General features: G+C 40.5%; 1 protein-coding gene across 1 annotated transcript in view; it reads left to right on the top strand.

The window, feature by feature from the left end:
* The first annotated feature begins 984 nt into the window (after positions 1-984).
* Positions 985-23416, top strand: part of ABCC4 (ATP binding cassette subfamily C member 4 (PEL blood group)) — a 139707-nt gene continuing 117275 nt past the window's right edge. Inside the window, exons 1-6 of the mRNA XM_021530313.2 lie at positions 985-1149; positions 14344-14454; positions 16507-16627; positions 17271-17495; positions 21679-21768; positions 22103-22266. Of these exons, the coding sequence (XP_021385988.2) occupies positions 1076-1149; positions 14344-14454; positions 16507-16627; positions 17271-17495; positions 21679-21768; positions 22103-22266 (785 nt within the window). The 5' untranslated portion in view covers positions 985-1075. The remainder of the gene's footprint in view (positions 1150-14343; positions 14455-16506; positions 16628-17270; positions 17496-21678; positions 21769-22102; positions 22267-23416) is intronic.

Raw genomic sequence — 23416 nt, 5'->3', positions numbered from 1 at the left:
ATTGATGAACAAAGGACAGAACCAAGTTCTGCTCTGTAGTACCCAGTGACAGGACCAGAAGCAATGGGTACAAGCTGAAACACAGCAGGTTCCATCTGAACATCAAGAAACACTTCTTCGTTGTGGGGGTGACTAAGCACTAGCATAGGTTGCCCAGAGGGGCTGTGTATACTATGGAGAGTATCTCCATCCTTGGAGATACTCAGAAGCTGCCTGGGCATGGCACTTAAACAGCAGGGATTGGACCAGCTGACCTCCAGAGGTCTCTTGCAACCTCAGCCATCCTGGATTTTATAGACTGCAGAGAAATAAAAGCATGGCAGGGAATCATTCTGCCACAGAGATTAACAATTCTTAGGTTACTTCAGGTACCTGTCCTGCATTTTCTGCTTTCCTTGCAGTTTTCGCTCTTCTTCATCAGGGTCCCTTTGGCAGGCCATAGGTGAGGTGACTGGAGAGGAGGCTACCTGCTGAACCTTTAGAACTGTCAATTTCAGTGATACGCCACGTCCTGAAATTAATTCGCTCCTTTATTATGTATCGCCAACCTCTCCTAAACATTGTTCTTATGGTTTGGTTATCGATTTCTAATAGAAGAATATGCAATATCAGGGAAGGAGCGCTGACAGCAAGCGTTTGGTCCCGCTAAGTCTGACTTGCCCTTGACTCGTGAGGGATTTTTCTGTCCAAAAATCCAGCGCCACCTCGCCTGGCGCTGCGTGCAGCGAGGAGATGCTTTCCATCAGCAAGGGGCACACACAGGTGCGAAAGCGGGGGGAGCAGAGCCTGCCGGCCAGGGGCTCGGTCCGCACTGAGCCAGCCGCAGCGGAGCGGCTCCGGCGCTGCCCGGCACCTCCTCGGGCGTCGCGGGGAAGCCGGGCCGGCAGGAGGCGTCTTGTGGCGGCCAGCCGGAGGAGGAGGAAGAGGAGGAGGAGGAGGGCCGAGGCGGGGGTGCTGGTTCTCCCGGAAACAGCGCCGGCCGGCGGCGGAGCAGCGGCTGCTGGCGGTGGGAAGTCGCCCGTGGTCCTGCGCCCTCGCCGCACGCCGGGCGGGTCGGGGCGGCGTGGCGGGCGGCATGGAGCCGGTGCCCCGAGAGGAGAAGCCTAACCCGCTGCAGGATGCCAACCTCTGCTCCCGGCTCTTTTTCTGGTGAGCGCCCGGGCGAGGGCAGGGGGGAGGGCAGCGCTGGAGGCGCGGCGCCGGGCACAGCGCCGCTGGCTTCACCTCGCCCGGCCGCTCGGGAGTGCCCAGGCTCGGCTGAGGGTGCCCGGCTCGCACTTGAGCGCGGCTCCCGGAGCGTCCGGGCGCCGGGAAGGGAAGCGGCGGCCGGCGCTGCCCCGCTGCTTGATGATTGTGCAGGCGCGGCTCGGGCGCGACCTGCCGCCCGCCCCCGCGGGCCCGGCTGCCAGCGCTGCCCGCCCGGGTAGCCCCGGGTCGCAGGTGGGCTGAGGTCTCCTGAGGTGACGCCGGCAGCCCGCGATAATCCCCGGCTGCGGTCTGCGGACGGCGCAGCCGGGGGCCTGCCTGTCGGCGCGGCGGCGCTCCGCCGGGCGGGCGGCGCCGAGCGCGGCCCCGTCGGCCCCTCGGAGCACATGTTTGTTCCCTCGGTAGCTGCGGGGAGGACGGGAGCGCCTTTTGCTTCCTGGCCCGGGCAGCCCTGCCGGGGACTGGGTGCAGGGCTGCTCCCGGGCATTCTTGTGATTCCCCGTTTGAATAACGGGTCGCGGGCGGGGATTGCTCATCCCGGCGTGAGGCTTTGCCCTCCGGCAGTGAGGTGGTTCTGACCCGTGTGGCTGCGTGGGAACTCCCCGGGGTAAGGGGTGGCGGGGCAGCATCCTGGCTGCGCTCGCCCACGCCTCTGCTGCCCCCGCTCCGGAGGGGCTTGGGTCTCACGGAGCGAGGGCTGGCGGTGTTGCCACAAACTGTACGGGGCCACAGGGCTCCCAGCCCAGAGTTAGTGCTTGGTCTTCTTCTGGGGACCTCGGCGTGGGTATCTATGTGTACTCAAAGAGGTGAGGAATTGCAGCTCGGCGTTTTAGTTGCTTTGAACTGTAGTAGGAAAACATTTGCAAAGTAAAACGGGAGAGCACCAAACTTGTTTGTCCTAGCAGATCCCATTTGGAAGAGCACTTCCCGAGAAAGTTCTTATCCTGCTTCACCGGCTGCAGCCTGAACCAGGGTGCACATGTTGTGTGGTGGAGGAGGGGGAAGGAAGGGAGGGCATGGCAGGTGAAGCTCTTTTTTTGGAAGCCTCTGAAACACAAATTAAAAACTCTTTGATTCTATAAGCAACTCTGAGCAGGTGCAGAAGTCCCCTTTGGAAGGTAGTGGGGTTTTAAAAACCCTGACAAATTTTAACTAAACTTGTTTATCAGTCAAAGATATATCTTCAGAGGTACTATTTGCAAAAAACAAAGAAAATAAGTAAGTAATAATAAAAAAGGCAGCTTGTATGCTGGTGCAGAACTCCCTGTGTTCAGGATTTTGACTTTTCCCTTTAACACCAGGGATGCCTGTGTTGGAAACAGCTTTGTTGTAAAATCCAAGCAGAATGGGATGAACCTAAGTTGGCCATGTAGCATTCCACAACTGCTTCTGGTCTGTTCCCTTTCCCTTGCTGGAATCTTGTGGTGTTACTGGTAGTTCTGCCAAAACCAATCCAGCTAGATGTGATGCAGTGCTCATAGCCAGCTTTCTGACTGCTTGTATCATTCTTTTTGTGGCCTTCTGTATCACTCTGCATTGTTTTTAGGTTCTTACTTTGCTAAGGGAAAATAGGTGGAAGGCTGTGCTTGGGGAATGACAGCTCTGCTCAGAGTCCAGAGATCAACTAGGACTTGAGACTTCACAGTCAGATGCTGGTGTACAACCATAAAGCTTCTGCTTTGGAAAAGCATTTAGTGGAGCATGTAAAGCTTTAGAATTTGCCCAGTGTCCTGCTTATCAGGCTTTTATAGCAGTGTAATTCAAAGCAGTGAAAATAGCCTTCTAAAGTCTTGTCTCTTACCTGTGGTGCTTGTGATCACAACTAACATGGGTATATTAGTCAACAAGCATTAGTGTTTTCTGGGTGTACATTTCAGCTGAAATGATACCTTCATTCTTCTCCACTGTTTAGCCTGGTCAAAATTGAGCCTTGTGGTAAAACTGAATAAGCAGGGGCTGTCAATTTTCTGCAAAAAGTTTTGCATAAAATTCAGGAAGTGTTAAAACACCCTCTCATTTAGCTATAAAGCTAACTTTAAGGGTAACTCTTAGAATTACTCTCCCTTTCTATGAGTGTAGCATCTCCCAGCTGTGTGAGTACTGCTTCATTTTAGCTCATGTCTCACACAGGACATTCTGAGATGTTTTCATCTGGACAACCAGGAAAACAATGCCTGAGGAAGGCCATCCTGTGAGTCCTAGCAGCCACCACCCTGTGGTTGTGTGCCTGCTCTGCTCTTCACATTCCAGGTGTTGTCTGCTTGTTGTCAATGAGGGTAAAAATATGGCATTGCAAGCAGCTTGGCAAAGGTCCTTCTTATTTTTATTTTCTTTGTATTTTTCTCCAGAAGCGCAGTTTTGCCATTGTGAGGAACCACCCTCCCATTTGTTGCCAGCGGTACAGAATAAAAGCTTACATTATTGCCTGGTGCAAACAGGGCAAACTCATGGGAGAAAAAAAGTCATGTTTTCATTGAGTTATAAATCTCAGGTAATGAGTGTGTAGGCTGACGAGACATTCTTCTTCCGTTGTTTGAAGCTTGGCTTCTTGATTTTGGGTTGTGACTTTAGCAAGTATGAGCTTGATGAACATTAAACACTCCAGCAGTAGATTCATGGGAAAGAGGAGCATCTGGATTGTGTGTTAATATTGTTACTTTTATAATGCATCCCTTGTGTAATGTTACAAGAATGAAAACTATTTATGAAAGAAGTGTGAAGATCAGGGCAGTTGCAAAATATTGTTTCTTGTGTCTTTCACTGAATTAACAGAGGTTTATCAAAGCCCAAATTGGCCTTCTGAATGTTTCAGATATTATTGTAACTCCTGACTTTCAAGAGTCACAATTTCCATGCCCACCAAACCTTTTAAAGCTCTGGCTGGTATTTCAGTTATAGTTAGGCCTGCTTGTATTCCTGATTTATTTCATCTATGTTGTTAGGTTGTTGGTTTTTTTATTGCTGGCTCAGTTTGCAGTGAGAAGGAGAATTATGAAGGATGGATAGAAGGGTTTGCTTTCTTTTTAACTTTTGTCCAAGGAAGAGAGACTTCAGCTGTGTTTTTCATGTTTAAACAGCTATTCAGTTGCAGAAAGTTTAGGGATTGAAAAAGCCTTATAGGCCCCCATGCAGTTGAGAATAGCACTTCTTGCATATTTTTTTCTGATGTGAGTGGTGAGATTATTAAATTAATAATTTAAGAGAGTAAGAATATTTCTAATTTCTGGCTATTAACCCATCTTTGAGCTTGTATGTTCATTAAGTAGGAAATATATCTTTATTTGCTGACTTGTTCACTTGAGTTCTTAAAGGTGTTTTTTTCTATTTAGCAGTTACTGAATTTTTATGCATTCTGCTGTTTGGACATCAAATCCACTTTAGTGGATTTAGTTGCCAAACATAGGGTATGATTAAATTTTTGAAAGACTTGATAACTTTTACGCTGTTAACAATAGGAGAAGGAGGGCAAACTGGAATACCCTGGAAAGAGTATCCAGCATTTCTGTGTAGAGAAGTAAAAGAAGTTAAGGTTCTTCTAGATTTCATACAAATTTTTTAACTTCATTTTAATAATAACAGTAATTAGTTATCTGTCACAGACTCACCATGACTGTGACAAGTCTGTGGTTTTTTTGGAACACTGAACACTGTCATCATCCTCAGGCTATATGCCTTTTCAGATCATGACTTGACATGAGGCAATTGCCATTACAGTAACAGCATTAAAACATGATCTGAAAATTTGCAGCAAGGCATCTACAGAGTTGTTACTCCAAGGAATAACTCAGTGATTGGTTTATCATTGCCTGTTAGTGTCTGGCAGCATTGTTTTTTACTTACTACATGTGTGGTTTGGGGAGAATGACAAAACCACTAAATCTTCATGGATCTGATGTGTAGTGGGAGAGAAGAGTATAAAACAATCTTCATTTTTGGTTTAAGTGTGAATTGAATGGCATAAGCATAGATATGCAAGTCCCAGAATTTTGAGTGAGGACTGTACAATATGTAGCTGCTTGCCTGACCAGATGTAGTCATGTGGCAGATTTCTCTTGTAGCAGTGAAAATGGCTACACACCTTATTTAACTTCCTCCTCCTCTCTCACCCTGTGGTTTAGAATCAGAAAAGCCACCGACTGATTTCATCAGATTTCTCAGACAGCCTAGGTATTGCCTGCTTATCTGTCTTCAAGTGTTTCTTGCTTTGCATTGAAAGAAGTTATGGAAAGAATTCATCATTGTTCTTGGATATTTCAACTGGATTCCAACAGTGCCACAAATAAAATTGGTTTGTGTTCTTTACTGTGTCAGTGAACAGATTTGACTGTGAGGATTTTACATTTATTTAACATGAAAATATCAGGCTTCGTGACTTGCCTGGGATCTTGCCTGATATTTAGTGAATTCCCATGGTCAGTGCCTGAAATTGCATAGTAATGCCACCTTATAAAGACCTCTGAGGTAGCTAAGTTCATTTATTGACTTACTGGTGCAGGAGAGTTGTAGTACTATAGAAACACTGAAGAAATATGTAAACATTTTCAGTATAGATAAACAGAAAACACATTTTTGAGATGGAAATCACACTTACTTCTCTTTTTCTCCTGAATGAAAAAAGACGGAGGATCATACATACAACTTTTTTTGAAAGATAATGCCTTGTTTGTTCATTTATGAGATATTTAATGTCCTGCTGTCAAATTTGAATCATTTATACTCTTGAGCTACTGCATTAATTTTTAAGTTTTGCATGTTTATTTGTGAGATGTCTGTATTATGCAAAAGAAAATACTTGAAAAATATTGTTTATGAGCTAGTAAAGTTAAAATATGTGGATAAAGAGTGCTAAATAGATTATATGGATTACAGCAAGTGTGTATAAACTGTTGAAGTGTTAGCATTTGCTATCTACAGTAAATATCTGTGCTTAGATATGCAGTTAGATGAACTGTTGAGAGTATAATGAAACACAGACTATTTGCCTTTGGAATGCCTGCTGTACCATTTATGAGATAAAATGTCTTCTAATTCCTGCAAAACTTGAAAATTAAGATTATGTCATGATGTTGTTTTTGTCTTCTTTTCCAAAATAATTTCTCTATCCTGCTTCTAGAAAACTAGGCCATATGTAGAGTGGAGGAAGGAGATAACCCAATTAGATTTTGGGAGTGCAGTGTTGAAAAGATCAGTCATCTATTTTATGTTATTTGTTTTGTATCCCTGGCACTGTACCACTTGTAATAACAGTAGGAACTCACAGGGCATTTTAATTCTCCCTATTTCCATTGCTTGACAGAAAGGATGTTAATACAGAAATTCCCACCATTAGGTTCTTCTTTAATGAGTAGTTTCTGAAGTTTAGTTTTATAAGTCACAATCTTCAGACCTTTACATCTAATGTTTGGTATTTTTCTTGGCCTGTGATTGCTGGGTTTGGATTTGATATTTTAATGATAGTCTTTGAAATGCCACAGGTACAGGTGATGCCACTACTCTCTTCCCTGCTTCTAGGCCTGCAGAAAATGTTAGTTTGCAATATGCTCCCCCCTTCCCCTTGCTATGTCTGTGTTTCTTCTTGCTGTCTGAAATACCAGGAGGTATGCTGGATTAATAAGGTAATTCCATACCTGGCTGATGAACAGCATGAAAACAGCCTGCAATAAATGTATTCTGATACCAGTTGTGCTACTGTCAGCATCAGAAAGTGGGTGTTCAGCAACGTACCTGCTCACACTGTGCTGTGGAAAAGGCAGCAGCTTGGAAGATGAGATGGATCTGGGTATCAAAGGTTAATACAGTTGGTATTGAAACTGGAAGCCTGAAGGGTGTTTTTGAGTTAATATGGCTTTGAAGTAATTTCATTGTATTCCTATTTTTTCCTTCTGTAAGCAATGAGAAAAGCTGCTCTTTAAGCCACATTAAACTGGGGAGGGAAATTACAACCAAAACACAGTTGAAAAGAATCTGAAGAAATACTAGACTTACTTTGTTTACTTTATTACTTGTGGACGACTGCCTTTGTAAGGGGAAGTGGGAGAAGGCAACTTCCTAATGAGAATGAATGAATGTATGGAATGGAGAGGTTAAAAAAAATACCACATGATGACTACATACTGTTGCTAGGTTATTTAAAAATTCTTGCAAAATAACTCTGGAGACTCTCAGAGTGTGTGTGTCCTTTCTCTACATCCAGAAAGCCAGCAGTGATCCTGTGGACTGAGAGCAAGCACATAGCAGTGCTGAATTGCACTGCTGGTGTAGAGTGTCACAAAGGTGGGTAATGTACAGTACAGTGAGGCAGGCAGACTCCTGGAGTGAAACAGGGAGAATAAGCAATGTGCATTATTATCCAAATGGCCTGTGAGGAAACTCAATTTATTTTAACAAAAAAGCCATCTCCAAAGTATGTGATTAAAGGAAAAAAAAATGTTTTACTTTGCAGCTTAGTTGTTGAAGTAGTGCTTCCAAGCTGCTCAAGAGAGACAAAATCCTAGTGTTATGGAGGATTTTGAGTAAACAAAGACTCTCCTGTGCAGCTGTTGAAAAATAACTGGACATTGAGTGTAAACAGGTGATGCTTGTAATGTAATGCACAAATAAGTTTAAGAGGAATGGGAAAAATGCAGTTTGTAAAACACTTCCTTAAGAAATTAGTTGATGAGAGTATACTGGATATGGCTTTGACTGGGTGCTGTAAAATTATCCAGAAATTAAACTTCTGCTTATTGCAAATAAAGAAAGTATTTTTCTAATCAGGCAAGTGGTTTGTGTAGTCTGATTTTCCTGACTTGTCCTGTGATAAAGCAGGAGCTCTTGTGAAACTGGTGAGAAAGAAATTTTGCACTTGCACAGAGGAAGGTACTGTAATTATGCAAGTGACTGTGGGGTGATTGTTGTGGGGCTGGTCAAGGCAATTGAGACTTGTAGGAGCACCCAGGGCCCTTACAGACACATCCTTTCATCTTAGGACTTTTTTTTATTTGTGTCAGCTTTGTAATGTAATTGCAAATGCTTCTTGGCTGATGTTTTTTGACAGAATTTATCAGTTCAAGAAGGACTTGTAATGTGTGCTTAGATTTCTAGAAAGCTCTGCAAACCTGCTCTGCAGGGTGAGAATAGTACTTTTCTGAGTATATGCAAGCAGGACATGATAAAAACCCAGAGGTATAGCAGGTTCCATCCCTGGGTTAATGAACCATTTGAGCTGGGCACTGCTATTAATTTCATATATCTATCTGTAATGTATTTCTTCCTTGGCTGCTAGGAAATTATTTTGGCATGATAGGAAATCTAATTTACAAGCTTTCTTGTTTAGGACATTTTATTTCATGTATGAAGCAAAATAGCATGACTAGCCTTAATGATGCTGCCTTTTGGAAAGCAGGGCTTGTTTCTCTTTCATGCTGTCTTTGAACAAGGGGATTACTTCTCTTAGGAGGGTAAGCAAACACTGTCTTAGATTTTTCTACAATCTTAGCAGCTTTCCAATATCTTGGTGGAGTTGTTCTCTTAACAATTGGTAAAAATTGGACTTTTCCCGAGCAACCAAGTAAATTGTGGCTGGTTGACTGTGTTGTAATCTTAAAGGGTGTGTAATGTCAGGGCCCAGGAGTAGGGAAATGCAGGAAGTGAATGTTTATATTGTGGTCTTTGTGTATCTGCTGGTTCAGAAATGAATCACTTTCTTTTTTTATCAGTGCCCAAGATACTGCTGCAGAGGTGAAAAGCCTTTTGAGGTCAGAACAGTGATTTACTGTTTCGCAGTTGGCTATCTCTGGGCTTGCACCAGGTTATAGAGTGTTTTTTTAATTTAATTTTTTAATCTTTATTCCCAGTAACATCAGTATTCTGGCAGTACCAGGGACTTACTCGGGTCATGTTTCCAGACTGATGTGTTTGATCAGCTGATCGTTTTGATAGAACAGAGGCAATCCCAGCAGAACACGAGGTACTCTGGATCCTTAGAGATACTCACGTTTTTGTGCATAGGTCATGCTAGGACCAATTTGGGCTAAGCTCTTTGAAGGGCATCATGTGAACCCTGTGTTCTGAAAGAGCAACTTAAATGAGGCAATGTGTAAGGAAAAAAAAAATTCAAAATTCCTAGCACAGAGGAAGGTACCTGGGAAAAATAAAGACAGTTACTAAAGAGCCCTGTTTGTATTTAAGTTGAACAGCTTCTTTAGAAAGAAATACAGAGAGGTCTTGCCTCCCCAGCATGTTGTTCCTCTCTTTCTTGCAGTAAAATAGATAGGTATTGAGCCCATCATTGGGGTGAGAGGGGCGTTTGCATGACTGTCTATATATTTCCTCAATTTCTTTAATTTAGGCTATTATTTTAGCTTTTTTTATTAAAGAATAATGCAATTTCCACAGGTTCTTTTTTCATAACAAATGCTAATTTTTTGTGAGCTGTTTTTAATACTCTTTGAAGAGATCTGTGTTAGCTGATCTCTGTTCTGACAAAAGACATACCACTGTAATGAGTAGTCTTCCTTTATGGCTATGTTGGGGTTTTGGGGGTGCCTTTGCTTTATTTGTCAGCCTCCTCCAGCAGTCCTCTGACAGCACTCTAATTTAACTGAGCCTTCAGGCAAGAGAAGGACTTGGTTGGTTTGTGTGTTACAAATGTGTGACTTGAATAACAGTGGGCTGTGTGAAACAGGTTGGTCTCAGTTCTGCTGTGAGTGCAGAGAATTCCACAGGGCATAATCTACATGTGGCATTCAGGTGGAAACTTTAATGACTGAATAGGAGCATGTGCTAAGCCTTCTGTCTGATAGTAGACCTTCCAGCATAAAGATCAGTAAGATGGTGATGCTCCAACTCTTCTTGTTGTACTTAGAGTTTACAGAAGAACTCATTCTTGAGATTAGCCCTTCAAAGACTAATCAACATTTGAAAAATAAAAATGTTTAATCGTCTTCTAAGTATATTAAACTATACTCTGTTAATACAACATACTGTTAAAAGCTTTTTTACTCCTGAAATCACCAGAGCAGTAGCTCTTGAAGATGGGTGTTTTGGGGGACACTAGTCAGAAAGGTCAATAATGGGTGACTTCTAAAATTTTTTGAGTTTTTTATACTATTTTTTCCCTAACCTTATGGAAATGTGGGCTTGTGCTGAATCTTTGCCATGTTGTTCATTATAATAAATGATTCACAAAATGAATTGCTACAGTTTTCTACTTGCTCTGGATTGTTTTTTCTTGCTTTCTTTCATGTTAACATAGGTTGTCATGCAATATATTACTCTTTTCAGTGTTACGGTTTTAACTGATGGAAAAAAGAGAGAAGCCCTGAAGTTGTACTAGGTCTCACTGGAACTAATAGTCTGATAGCCCTGAGACTTCTGGTAGTTTTTACCCTGCACTATCATCTTTCTGCTTCTTAAATCTTTTTCAAATTCACTCACACTGTAGGTACAGGGTGGAGATGGGGTGACAAAAGATTTACTGCAAACTGTAAGAACTCCTCAGTGGAGATGGGCATATCATCAGTAAGTTGTTTTGGGAGTTTAAGGACAAAGGATAAATTGGATGGCTCTTGCAGTCCTGTGCACTTGAGAGTGTTGTATTTCAGTGGGTTACTTTGCAGTGGACTGCACATCTGTGGTCAGCACATGCTGCTCTTGGCTGTAGTGTGGGATCAAATGCTGTCAGGATTGAGCATTTGCCTTCAGCAGAAGGCATTATTTTTCCTGTTGCCTGCCTGTGGTTTTTTGAACAGTGTAAGTAGTGGAATGGTGCTCTAATGAGTAAAATTAAAAGCATTGTTTTTATTTTTTAAGACTGTGTATTTAAGTCTGTTTCTAAAGTGTCTTTTGTTTTCCTCTGTGTACTCTGCTGCATGCAGAAAGTACTATATTCAGCACTGCTGAGGCCACAGTTGGGGCCCTGAATCCAGTTCTGGGGTCCCCAGTACAGAGAGATATGGACATACTAGAAAGAACACAGCGAAGGGTCACAAGAATGATTAAGGGTTTGGAGCATCCCTTCTGGGAGGAAAGGCTGAGTGAGCTGGAACTGTTCATCCTGGAGAGGAGAGGATCTGGGGGATATCATCAATCGAGAAATACTTGAGGGGAGGGTGCAAGGTGGGCAGAGCCACTCTTCTCAGTGGTGTCCAGGGGTAGGATCAGAGGCAGTGGGGCCACAAACTGAATAATAAGAGGTTCCCTCTGAACATCAGGAAACACTTCTTTGCTGTGTGGGTGATTGAGCGCTGTTGAAGGCTGCTTGGAGAGGTTATGAAGGCCTCGTGGAGATCTTCAAAAGCTGTTGGGACATTGTCCTGGAGAACCAGCTCTAGGTGGCCCTCATTGAGCAGCAGGGTTTGGACCAGCTGACCTCCAGATGTCCCTTCTCATACAACCCCAACCTTTCTGTGATTCTGTAATAAATATCCTATTTATGTTCCTTGTTAAATGTCAGAACTGGTTTTCTTTTCACCTTGGCAGCAGTGGCCAGTGAAATCTCACAACCATTTCCATAGATGGGAGAAGGATTTAGCCTTTGTATTTTCCTGAAAGGACTGCCTAATCAGATTCTCATGCTAGGAGAAAGATAACTTTAGCCTGATGCTATTGGACATTAAATGAGTACACAGAAGCTTGGTAAGTTCAAAAGAGAAAAAGACTCAGTTTTATTTGAACATCTGGTATTTATAGAATTCTAAAGGTGACCGTGGATTGGAGGATGGAATTACCATCTCTCCAACCACACTGGTCCAAAGATCAATCAATCATTTCTCTCCACCCACAAAGAAATATGTAAACTATTCTGTTTATACATGAAATTGTGTGGGAACTCTGACTCTCAAATATGTAAACATTATCAGAAAGCTAAATAAGTTTTATGAGAACTTTAAAACTTTCAAAATAAGTATAAAATAAAACTTAACAGTTTTAAAAATCAGGGCAACATTAGCCTCTGTCTGAAAGGAGACCTGTGACTTGTTTATGGATACATCCTGGGCTAATACTGATGTGTCAAGAGAAGGAACACTGGGTATCGGCCTCAGGAGTCAATTGAAGTCTGTAGATCTTTTCCTGCTTGTCCTGGAGCAAACAGAGGCTATTTCATCCAGCAGGCAGAAATTATTTAATGACTTTGCGGTTATTTGCCTCATACCTGCTTTTCACCTGTGGTCGGCTGCAAGAACTGAGGCCAAAGGAGACATGTTTCAATGGAGCAGATTCCTTGTGTTAAACCAGGTAGAAGTTTTGCTGCTGGTTGGAGCAGTTGGTATTTGAGACCTCTTGTTAGGACCTTTTTTGGGAAAGTTGTGGTAGTGATTTAGGCCCTGATGCTATTTAACCATAAAGTCCAAGCAACAGACTTGTCCGACAAGTATTTTCTCTTTCTAATTGTACCTGTAACATACATTTAGGAGTTACCAGCTCACATAAACAAATCTTCAGTACTCACTCCAAGAGTTTAAAAAGGGCTGTTAGGCATCAAAGGTGCTGCTCTAAGGATAGATTTAATTTTTTGAATGAGTCACAAAAACACTGTGCTAACATGCTAAGTAGTGAAGGAACAACAGTGTATAATCCCATTTGTTACTTGCAGTTGTGCCTTGGAGCCTGGGAAAAAAGACTTTTATAACAGTGCTATCTTTGAAGAAACTCTCTCTGAGCCTCCTCTCTAGGGTTCAGCCTGCCCATCCATGCTCTCTGAAATTAACCAACAGCTTTCTTGTAAGCCAGTGTATACAAAGTTTAGTTAGAACATGCCCAAGTGAGAAATGTAGAGCAAGTTGATGAGTATTCATAACCACTGTTGTGGTTGTGAATAAATAAATATCCTCACTGTAAACCACCCCAGTTTTGAAATCTCACGTGTTGGTCTTCCAGAAAATAACATGCTTCACCTAGCACACCACACGTTCTTTTAAGAATTGTGTTGGTGAAGTTGGGGGGTAAATAAGTATCAGAAACTAAGCAGCAGTTAAGAACTTTCACAGGCAGTTGAGATCAGACAGACAGCTTGCCTTGAATGCAAGAGTATTTTTTCCAAAACAGATCCATCCCTGACTTCTTCATTTTGATGGTGGTAACCAGTTGAAAAAGTGTAGGGGAAGCCTTAGAGCCAAAATCCATGTCTCCTGGAAACAAAATATCACAAATTTAGTAGAGAGACAAACTAAATGGAAAACTGCAAGTTCCCTAACTCCGTTGTTCCCACTAAGCCATGCCTGTTTTGCACGTGGCATTCCTTTTTTTCTATCTCATGGACAACTTGGTCACTTTATGCTTTATGCCATACAGCCCTCGCTCTGTGGGGCCCAACTAAAACTGTTTGGACTTCCCTGGTGTTTCAGGCTTGGAGAAGGATCCAGGTGCATAAAAGTCTAGTCTTGCTGTTCCCTGACAGTTGACCTATTTGAGCTAACTAAATATAGTGTTTTCCAACAAATCTACAGTACTGCTATTATAATTTATCTTTAAAGTGTTGTTGTAAAATACTGAGCTTTTAAGAATCTTTCCACTAAGGAAACTGAGCTGTTTCTGATTATTTTCTGATTATTCTGATTATATTCTGATTATTTTCCTTTTTTGAACCTACACACTGTGTCAGTGTGCTTCTGTTTATATTTGCAAACATGAGTAAGGTACAGTAATAATCCATTGTTTCCCCATTTTTACATTTCAGTGATTGTCTTTAAATTACTGACCTTTAATACTTGTCAAGGTGTCAGTTGAACAGCAGCTACATTTTTCCTCAAGTAAATGTTACAAAAAATGTATTTAGTGTGCATTACAATTTTATTTACAGCTTTCAATATTTTAATAGTTGGGTTAAGTTCAGTTTTTTTCCCTTAATATTTAAAGGAGTGTAAGGAAACACTGTAAGAAAACAATTCCCTTAGGACTAAGGAGGGTTATGCGGGCTATCTGGATGACTGGGAGTAAGGTGTTGTGGCCATAAAGAGATACAGGAAGTGGGAAATGCTTTCCCATTTGCAAGATAGGAGTTGACTTAATTCTTAGACAAAAGTGCAGTGAAATGTGTGGATGTTAAATGATTCAAGAGGAGGAGAAAAGAAGGGGGTAAAAGAATTAAATTATTATGTAAATAAATTACTCTTTTTGGTCTGCTAATCAGTTTACTAATAACTTGTACTTAACTAGGTGGTTGAATCCCTTATTTATTATCGGCCATAAACGGAAGCTTGAAGAAGATGATATGTATAAAGTGATGCCAGAAGATTCCTCAGAGAAGCTTGGAGAGGAATTGCAGTGGTAAGGAGAAAAATTGTGAAATACTTTGGATTGGAAGGCAAAATTGTTCTCTTTTATTGTACTAATGCTGGAGAAGGTAAAAATCTTATTTCTATTCTGAAATTCAAAGATGTTATTATAAAGTTTAACAAGGTTAAAAATGTTGAAGAATTTAGAGCAATAAGAACTAAGAGAATTTGTTTACCATAGATGCTTTTTAGATTTTCTCAAGTTGTACGCAATGGAACTTCATTAGAGAAATTCCATTATGTAATTTATAATTAATTTGACTCTTTGCAAAATGCTTGCAAAAAACAACTTTTCATCAACTGTAATGGTAGTAATCCTTAATAAATGCATGAATCTTCTGGCCTGTGGTAAAGCAGCTGTGGAAACTTAAATTGCTTTGTGTAAAAGTGGAGAAAAAAGTTTTGTATTTTATTTATTTTTGTTTGTTTGTTTAGATTGCAAACTGAATTAAGTGACCTCTTAAATATATGTGTGTATAAAAATATATGTATGTTGAAAATTACAAATCATTGGTAGATTGGGCAAGATGCCTTGAACAGGTAAAAGCAGGTATCTAGGATGTGTTTTTATTTGGTTTTAAGAACTTTTTCATGGACTGTGTACTGGTCTGTAGTGTTATTGACTCAGGGACATCTATATTTTAGTAGGAAAATATCTTCAAATAATTACTATTTATATCAATTGTTGTGAACCTTCCAACAGAGAGGATTTTTGAGGAAAAGATCCCACTTAGTGAAAGGTGGCCTCTGTATTAAGAAAGTGTGGCCTTGCTGTTTCTTGCTGTTACACTGAAAGCGGAGCAGATGGACTTTCCTGATAGTTTGATTGGGATGATAGACTCAAGAAGTAAAAAGAATCCAGAAACAAAAGGTTATGACCAGATCTGCTCTGGATAAGTTAACTGAAGAAAGAGAGTCAGTGATAAGCTCATAGGAGTTGCTGCTTTTAATGTCTTTGTAGTTGGAGAGCTTTGCCAAATTCCATGGTTGTGTTAGGGAGTTGGCTGTAAGGAAGATGGATTTTTTCTCAATGATTTTTTTATAGTAAAAGCACACACTTGCATGAGTCAGGAAATGGTAGGAAAAAAAAAAAAAAGAGTGTTTTTTAATTCTTCAGTGTACTTGACCAAGAAGCAGAGTGTATAATTCATAAATAGCTGCCTTCAGAAGTAGTCTTTTCTCTTGAGCCAAGAAACCCCACAGAACCTACATAGTTTCTGTTTTCAAAGCATGTAGACAATAAGTCTGTAATTTTTGTAACAAAAAAGAGGGTAAAAAAAAAAGTGCTCTTATCTGTATGCTTTGAACTTTTGTGCTTTGTTGCAAAATAATTGGCTTTCATGCCTTAGACTTATTTCACCCCTCAAACTGTCAAGGTCAGGGGTTTGGCAGAAAACACTTAGCCTTCACAAGAAAGGGGGAGGTTCCTCTCTGACAGCAGTGTGTTTTAACAAGTCTGCTTAAGTTGTGATACTTTCTTGCTAAAATTATGCTTGTTATTACTGTCTTTGGTTTTCATGTGAACAGATTGTGTCCTGCTTGTGGTGATGGTCTTTGCCACTCTGCTGCCGAATCCTCGCATTCAGAGAGAGTGTGTGGAGTGTTGGGTGACAAAATCCTCAGCAAAGCATATGGTAGAGAATAGACAGGGCCAGACATGAGAAAGGGTTGGACATCACAACCTCTCTGAGGAAGCACAGGGCATATGGATAGACAAAGACACTGTGCTGCCTCAGTTTAGTCCATGGTCAGATCATATGATAGGAGGCTCTTGATTAAGGTGAGTGGTGACTGTCTGAACAGAGAGGAGGAGAAACAAAGGAAGAGTTCCTCATCAGCAAATATGTCAAGGGTGATAATAGTCAACAGTGGTGAATTGTTTGTGATTAACCAAGAGCAAATAGGTCTAGACATTAAGTAATTTTATTTGATTTTATTAAAGTGATCAGGGAAATCTGGCTGTTAGTCTGAAAGTGTTTTATTCTAGGTAATTGCCTTGTGATTTTAATTCTGTCCTCCAACATATTTGCACTTTGTTTGTCAGGTACTGGGATAAAGAGGTGCAAAAAGCAAAAAAGAGAGGAAAAACACCACATTTAACAAAAGCCATTATTCTGTGTTACTGGAAATCCTATTTAGTTTTTGGAATTTTCACAATGATTGAGGTAAGTGATGTAAAATGTCACAGGACCTACTTCTTGGCTAACAGCAATGTGAAACTTGTCCACTTAGACTGCATGACATGTACTGGTGACTTCATCCTGGACTGCTCAGAGAACCTGGTAAAGTTCTCAGAAAGGTATAACAGAGCTATAGCCCTGCAGAGACTGAAAAACTGAGTCATAATTGCAGGATTACGCAAGTGGAACAGAGAGAGCTCATTTCATTGCATTATTTTTGAGACATTGCAAACCACTGACTTGATTTGTAAGGCTTATCTGTATTTTATGTATCTGAGTGGTATGCCCAGTAGAAAGAGGGTTTTTTGCTCTCTGTAAGTGGCTCTAAAGGACACATTTAAAAAAATGGAAGTATAATACATACTCATGCAATTATTATAACATCAAAGCGGTTTTTTGGTAATTGAGAGAGTTCTCCCTGAAGTTCCAGCTAAATTTTAATGTGGAACATGTTTCTTTTGGGTAATGTGTTGATAAAAATAGGCTTGACATTTTAGAGCACAATAAAGACAAAGTAATAAGGGATATGGCTTGTGGCAGTACTTGGCTCCTGTTTGCCTGTTTACAGACTTGATTAGCATGGTGTGATAAGAAATTACTAATACTTTTCCCCTTCTTTCTCTTTCAGGAAAGCCTCAAAATAATTCAACCAATTTTTTTGGGGAAAATTATTAATTATTTTGAAAAGCATAATGCCTCAGATGAGGAAGATTTGAATTTTGCATATTGCTACGCAGGTGCTCTGTCTGTGTGCACGCTTATTCTGGCTATCATGCACCACTTATACTTTTATCATGTGCAGCGGGCTGGCATGAAGCTGAGGGTGGCCATGTGTCACATGATTTATCGGAAGGTAAGCAAACCTGTTCACAGCTGTATGTTGTATTTGACAGCTGTTCTGTTGGGGGAGTTTAAAAATACAGTTATTTATTACGCTCATGATTGCAATTCCATTGAAGTTACTGATTAGTAGAGACCTAATGCATGCGGAACGTGTCAGGCCTTAGATGTTTGCATGTGTCTTTCTGTCTCTTTGGCTGTCTGAATGACAGCTTCAGGCCTGCTTAGTGAAGGTGGTGAGTTAAATAGCCCTAAAGTCTTGGAAGAGCTGCTTTTTTTGCTTCCTGCTGCTGTTGGAGAGGAGCCCCCCCCATTGCTCTTGGAAGTGTTGTGTGCTGAATCTCTAAGAGGTGTCGGCATAGAGCAGGAGAGGGACAGAGCTTCCAGGGAATGCTGGCAGCTACTCAGCCTTGCAGTTTGATCCCAGGGGAGGACATGGATGGCACCATCTGCTGCTGCACTCTCAGTCTCCTGGGAATTGCTTCACTGTCCGGGTTTCCCTCCACCCCTGTTGCGGTTAAGGGTGGGATTTATTTATATTTTATCCCATCAGTTATGTAGAACTAGTAGGTTGCTTCCTTTGCAGATCAGAGGCTGCTCTTGTCCCTTTGGGCACCCATCAATTTCCCTTGGGGAGTGGCAGCAGTTCTGTGGAACTGCTACTTTCCCCTCCAGGCAGGCAGGGATGCTTGGCCTATTTACCTTTATCCCTGCTGGGGGGAAGAGAGAGAGGAGCAGGCAGAGGAGACACAGTTCAGAATCAAGTGGAATCCTAAAGGCAGGGAGTTAGTTTTTTATTACCATTTACTGGTGTTATTGTGGGAGTACTGCACTAAAGCCAGTGAAATGTGAGAAGGGATGTGTGTTCAGTGAGCCATAGTTTCTTTGCTCTCTCTGTGTCCTGATCAAAAAATAGCTGTCCTGAACTACAGATGGAGTTGAGGCTACTGTCAGAGGAAAAGTGGAACAAGAGAACTTGAGTTTTACCTGCAGGAAGGAGCTGAACAACATCCAGGACAAAATGCTGTTTCTTAGTTGAAAATGTCTGCTTCACTCTTCTGAAGCCATTGGCAATTCCCAAACCATGAGCCTGCTTCCAAGCAGGATATCTATGCTGAGAATGCTGGAAGGGAAAATGCCCCATCTTTTTATCTTCAGTGCTGCTGGAATTTCAGACATCAGCAAAGAAGTTTAATTGAAAAGTCGGGACTGCACAGTTTCTTTGGAATGTAAAGAAATCCACATTATTTTAACCGTTAAACATAGGTACCATCAACTTAACATGAACACTTGTACTACGGTGTAGGTTATATCAAGTTTTTGCACAAAGCAGTAAAGTGTTTTGCACAAAGAGTAAAGATGTCCCCATTTTAAGTGGTGATTACTTTTCATACACACATTTATTCTCTTCCTCTTTTGATACCTTGAAAAGGATCCTCTGGGAACTTGGCTCTAACACAGCACAATGCTTTCTTGTACATCTCTCTAAGGTGTTAATTTACCAGACTGATTATCAAAATGGAATTAATGGAAAATGTATATAGTAATGGTGTTTGTTGCTGAATTGATACTGGCCTAGAAGCTTGGAAAATAAATATTTGTAATACACGCCCTTATTTCTAAAAATGGGATTAAATGGAAAATTAATGAGCCCTCAGTTTTACTTCTGAGAGTGACGGTTGAAGTAATGGCATTGACAAGAACATTGGCAAACCTTTCTAATAATTTGTCTTCACTATGTGCTGCTTATAAATAGGTCATATTTTATCTTTAACCTCATATAGGCTTTTGAAAAAAGCTTGGGTGCTTATTTACCAGCACTGTACCAGAGTTTGTTAATTGCTGTAGAAAATAAAATATTTGGTTTTTAAGGATAAATAGATTGGATAAGAAAGCATTCTTAATAGAGAACTTCAAATGTTCATAATTCTTAAGTTTTAGACCCTTTTTCATTTCCTGGAAAGTTCAAATCTAATTTGCAAAATCCCTGTATTCAAACAGTTAAGAAGTTTTGTTACCAGTAAGAAGTATTAGTGATGCACATAGAAAACTTGTAACAAGAATTAAAGTGAAATATGTCTAATGATGACTCAGAATCTTATGCTTTGGAATCAAAGGCTACTTTTGGGAAACCGGTTTTTGTTGGTTTTATTTTTTTTAAGACTTAGCTTTTAGAAGTTCTTTGAGGTCAGTGTACTGACTTTAGCTGGGATGGAATTAGTTTTCCTCAGCTCATATGGGGCTATGTATCAGGTGTAGTAAAAAAAGGAAGGTACCAATACAAGACTTTTTGGTAAAAAATCGGTTATAAATGTAAAATTGCTACTTTGCAATCGATACATATCCATTCAGCCAGGAAAATGTGAGGCTTATTTCACTTAAAAAAAAAAAAAAAAAGAAAAAATCAAAACCAAGAGGGAATCAAGGAAACGCTAAAACTGCATTGCCACTGATGATGAGAATGGCTGCCTCCTCCCTGAGAATACAAATCAGTCACAGATGAGCACCCTCCTTTTGGCTCATGCTTGTGTGGTTCCTCCTGAGACTGTCTTGGTCAAAATGAACTGGACTCAAAATCATATTAAAACTTGTTTTGCTGCTTATGTAGAAGTAGGTAGTTAGAAGTCAAAAAAGTGATTGTGTGGCAGGTCCAAGACAGACCCAGGCCATGGGCCACTAGCAAGACCCCAGCGCAATCTTCTGATGGTTCAGGTGAACCTCAGATAGCAAATATGTTGTACCCATATAAACACATCCTGATGGGACACTTCCCCAAACATGCATCATGTGAACTCCTCTTACTATGATCTGTGAATTTCTAACATATTTTCTCCAAGCTTACCAGCCTTAATATGTGGTGTGGAGCAAACAGGATAGCAGCAGGCAGCTACCTGGGGGATTTCAGGTGGATGAGAGACAGGTGGCTTAAGACAGAGAATGAAGCCATAATTTTCACAAGTAACTAAATCTGATCTTTCATATACCCACTATCCTAGATTTATTTTTTGGAATGTCAGAGGAATTTCACACTGGAGTTTTAAAAGTTTCTGCCTTTCAATGTTTCAGCTGGTTTCAATAAAGTTAGGGTTGGGATTCACTCTGTCATTAACAATATCTTTTTAACACAAAAGTGAGGTACATAAAATGTAAGGGACCTTGGTTGAAATTATGCTTTGAATAGTACTTTGATGACTGATGTTCTTCTACTTGTTTCAAAATACTGGAATTGTATTTTTGAAACAATCAGTACTTTTCAGGTTTGATTATTGCTCAAAATGGAACCCTAATAATGTTTGGAGAGGGAGAAGTAGCTGTGTGCTGCCTAAAAATGTGAAGTGTTTTTGAGTAGTAAACTATTTCTGTACAGAAAAATGTGTATCATGCTTTGTATATTTTTTTAAACTTGTGCTGCAAACCTGTGTTTTCTCTCTAGCAGGTGTAGGAGGAAGCAGGGTTTGTTATTGGTATTTATGAGAAATTTCAGTTTGGACCTTTGCAGTAAAGTTCAGACTGCATATTTCTATATGGGATATTTTCGGAGGGGGGGAGATATTTTATAAACACATTCTTTTTTTTCTACTGACTACCTTTTTTATTAACATATAAAAATACTTGATATTTACCCTTGTTGTTTTCCATAGCGTGTGCTTCATTTTACATAATTCAGAAAAGTTACGATTTTTCAAGAGTTAGTGATTTGTAAAGGGACACTGATTTGCAAAGATAGTCTGAAATTAATAACTTGAGGGATTTTTGCCTTCCGTCCGATAACACATTCAAAGTAGAATTCTTTCAATTGGCCACTGTTCTGACTTTAGTCTGGCCTTCAGTCTAAAGTTCCTGTTTTATACAGGTCCTCATAGTGAGGGGAAGAACAATGCACATGGAAAGTTACAGCTCTTTTGCTTAGTGACTTGCTGTATTGGTATTTTCCTATTTTTAATCACTTCAGACATGAAGATAGGGCATTTTTATTCTCACAGTCCTTCCCTTGACTTTTTTTTTTAATAATTTTTTCTTTAGGGCTTTGTTTAGAATATTTATTTTAATCATTTATCTAAGGTTCCAGTGCTCTCAGGCAAAAGCTGAGATGTGACTTCAGCTTTAGCCCTGGTACTGTATTCCTGTATCTTGTGTGTATAGGTGTACTGTGCTCTATAAGCTGTGATAATTTGAGACTGTTCTGACTTTTTTAGGCACTTCGTCTCAGTAATATAGCTATGGCGAAAACTACCACTGGTCAAATAGTAAACCTGCTGTCAAATGATGTGAACAAATTTGATCAAGTAAGGAGTATTTTACAGATCTTTCCAAGGGGCTGAAGAAATTGTGGGGTTAGAGTTAAGAAAGTTTTGTTTAAAACTGGTGATAAATGTTTCTAATAAACATTTCTTCTAGTTGTTTCTTAAACATGAAATGTTTTGTGTTGGAAGGGACCTTAAAGACCTTCTTGTTCCAGTTCCCCTCCATGTGCAGGGGCATCTTCCACTAGGAGGCTGCTCACAGCCCCATCTTGCCATGGGCAGAAATATTACTAAGGGTTTAATTTGTTAGCTAAGAGCTAATTTAGAGTTAGCTAAGAGCTAAAAGTTATTTTTTTATTCTTAACTTTTTGTTTAGGTAACAATTTTCTTGCACTTCTTGTGGGCTGGACCACTTCAAGCTGTAGCAGTAACAGTCCTTCTGTGGATGGAAATAGGCCCATCATGTCTTGCAGGAATGGCAGTTCTGATTATTCTTCTTCCTGTGCAAACGTGCATTGGGAGGCTTTTTTCTTCCCTCAGGTAAGGCTGCATGTTTTGGGTTGTTGCTAGTTTCTGTGCTGGGTTTTAAAATGTGAATATTGGGTGGAGACAGAGTATCAGCTTGTGTCTGGTGATATTTTTTGCAGTGCCTCTTATCTTTGCTAACATTTTTTTAGAGCTGCTAATGTGAAATGTCTGAATTCCAGATTATGGACTTGACGTGGTCTGTCTTCCAAACATGCTGAAAGTACCTGATACTTATTAGCTCTCCAGTGCATTAAAAGAGTTTGACTGTTTCTGTAGCTACCTTGCTCTAGATCATGTCATAGAATTGAGCTTTGCCTTCCTGCAGTAATTCCTGGGGAGTGGCTACTCCAAAGGGAATGTAGTCAGCCCTTCTCTGTGTGATTTACTGGAGTGACACAAGATTTGCAGCAGAAAGCTCTGGAAGTTTCTTGTTTAAAGATCTTGCTCTGTCTCCTCCGTGACTAAGACACGGAGAGAAAAAAAGGGAAGGAACTGAGAGAGAGGGGAAGAAAAATTTATTGTAGTGGTTTTGATGCCAGCTATGAGGTTTCCAGCTGCAAGGTTCTAGGCTGTGGAGATAAGAGTTTGGAGTAATTTTCCATTACTATACAAATTTAGTTTGTTTTTCTGTAACTTTATCCTAAAAACCCCCAGCAAGACTTGCCTCTGTTGGGATTGTTGAGGCAAGTTCTTGCATCCAAGTTTTCTGTTTCTTATGTAATAAGCCATGCTTGACTTAACATTATGACTTTATAAAAGGCTTTTACACCAAATTGGAAATATTTTTGTGTTCCTTTACCCTGTACACATATGCTTAGGAGTGTTAGGCATCTTTCTTTGCATCTTTTTGTTGAATTGGTTCCTTTTAGCTCTTTGGATAAGTAAAATTTCTTTAAGTGAGGTAGTAATTTTTTTTTTCCAAGTTGTATTTCAAGACAAGTTTTCTAGACATGCTGAGCCTGGCATTGCATGGCCAGGTTTGAAGAGAGAGATGAGAATTACAAAATGAAAATGACTTGTAGACCTTTCATTTGTAACCACTGTAGTAGTCTTCAGTCACTACATTCGTATGCTGTTTCTCAAATAATGTTCAAGGGCTATTTCTCAAATAATGATCCATTCAGAGTTCTCTGTCAAATTCTAAGGGCTTTTCTTCTTATGA

The sequence above is a fragment of the Lonchura striata genome, chromosome 2 (genome assembly GCF_046129695.1).
Source record: "Lonchura striata isolate bLonStr1 chromosome 2, bLonStr1.mat, whole genome shotgun sequence".
Taxonomy (NCBI): Eukaryota; Metazoa; Chordata; class Aves; order Passeriformes; family Estrildidae; genus Lonchura; species Lonchura striata.
The sequence above is the reverse complement of the archived record's forward strand: the minus strand, read 5'-3'. Positions and strand labels throughout refer to the sequence as shown.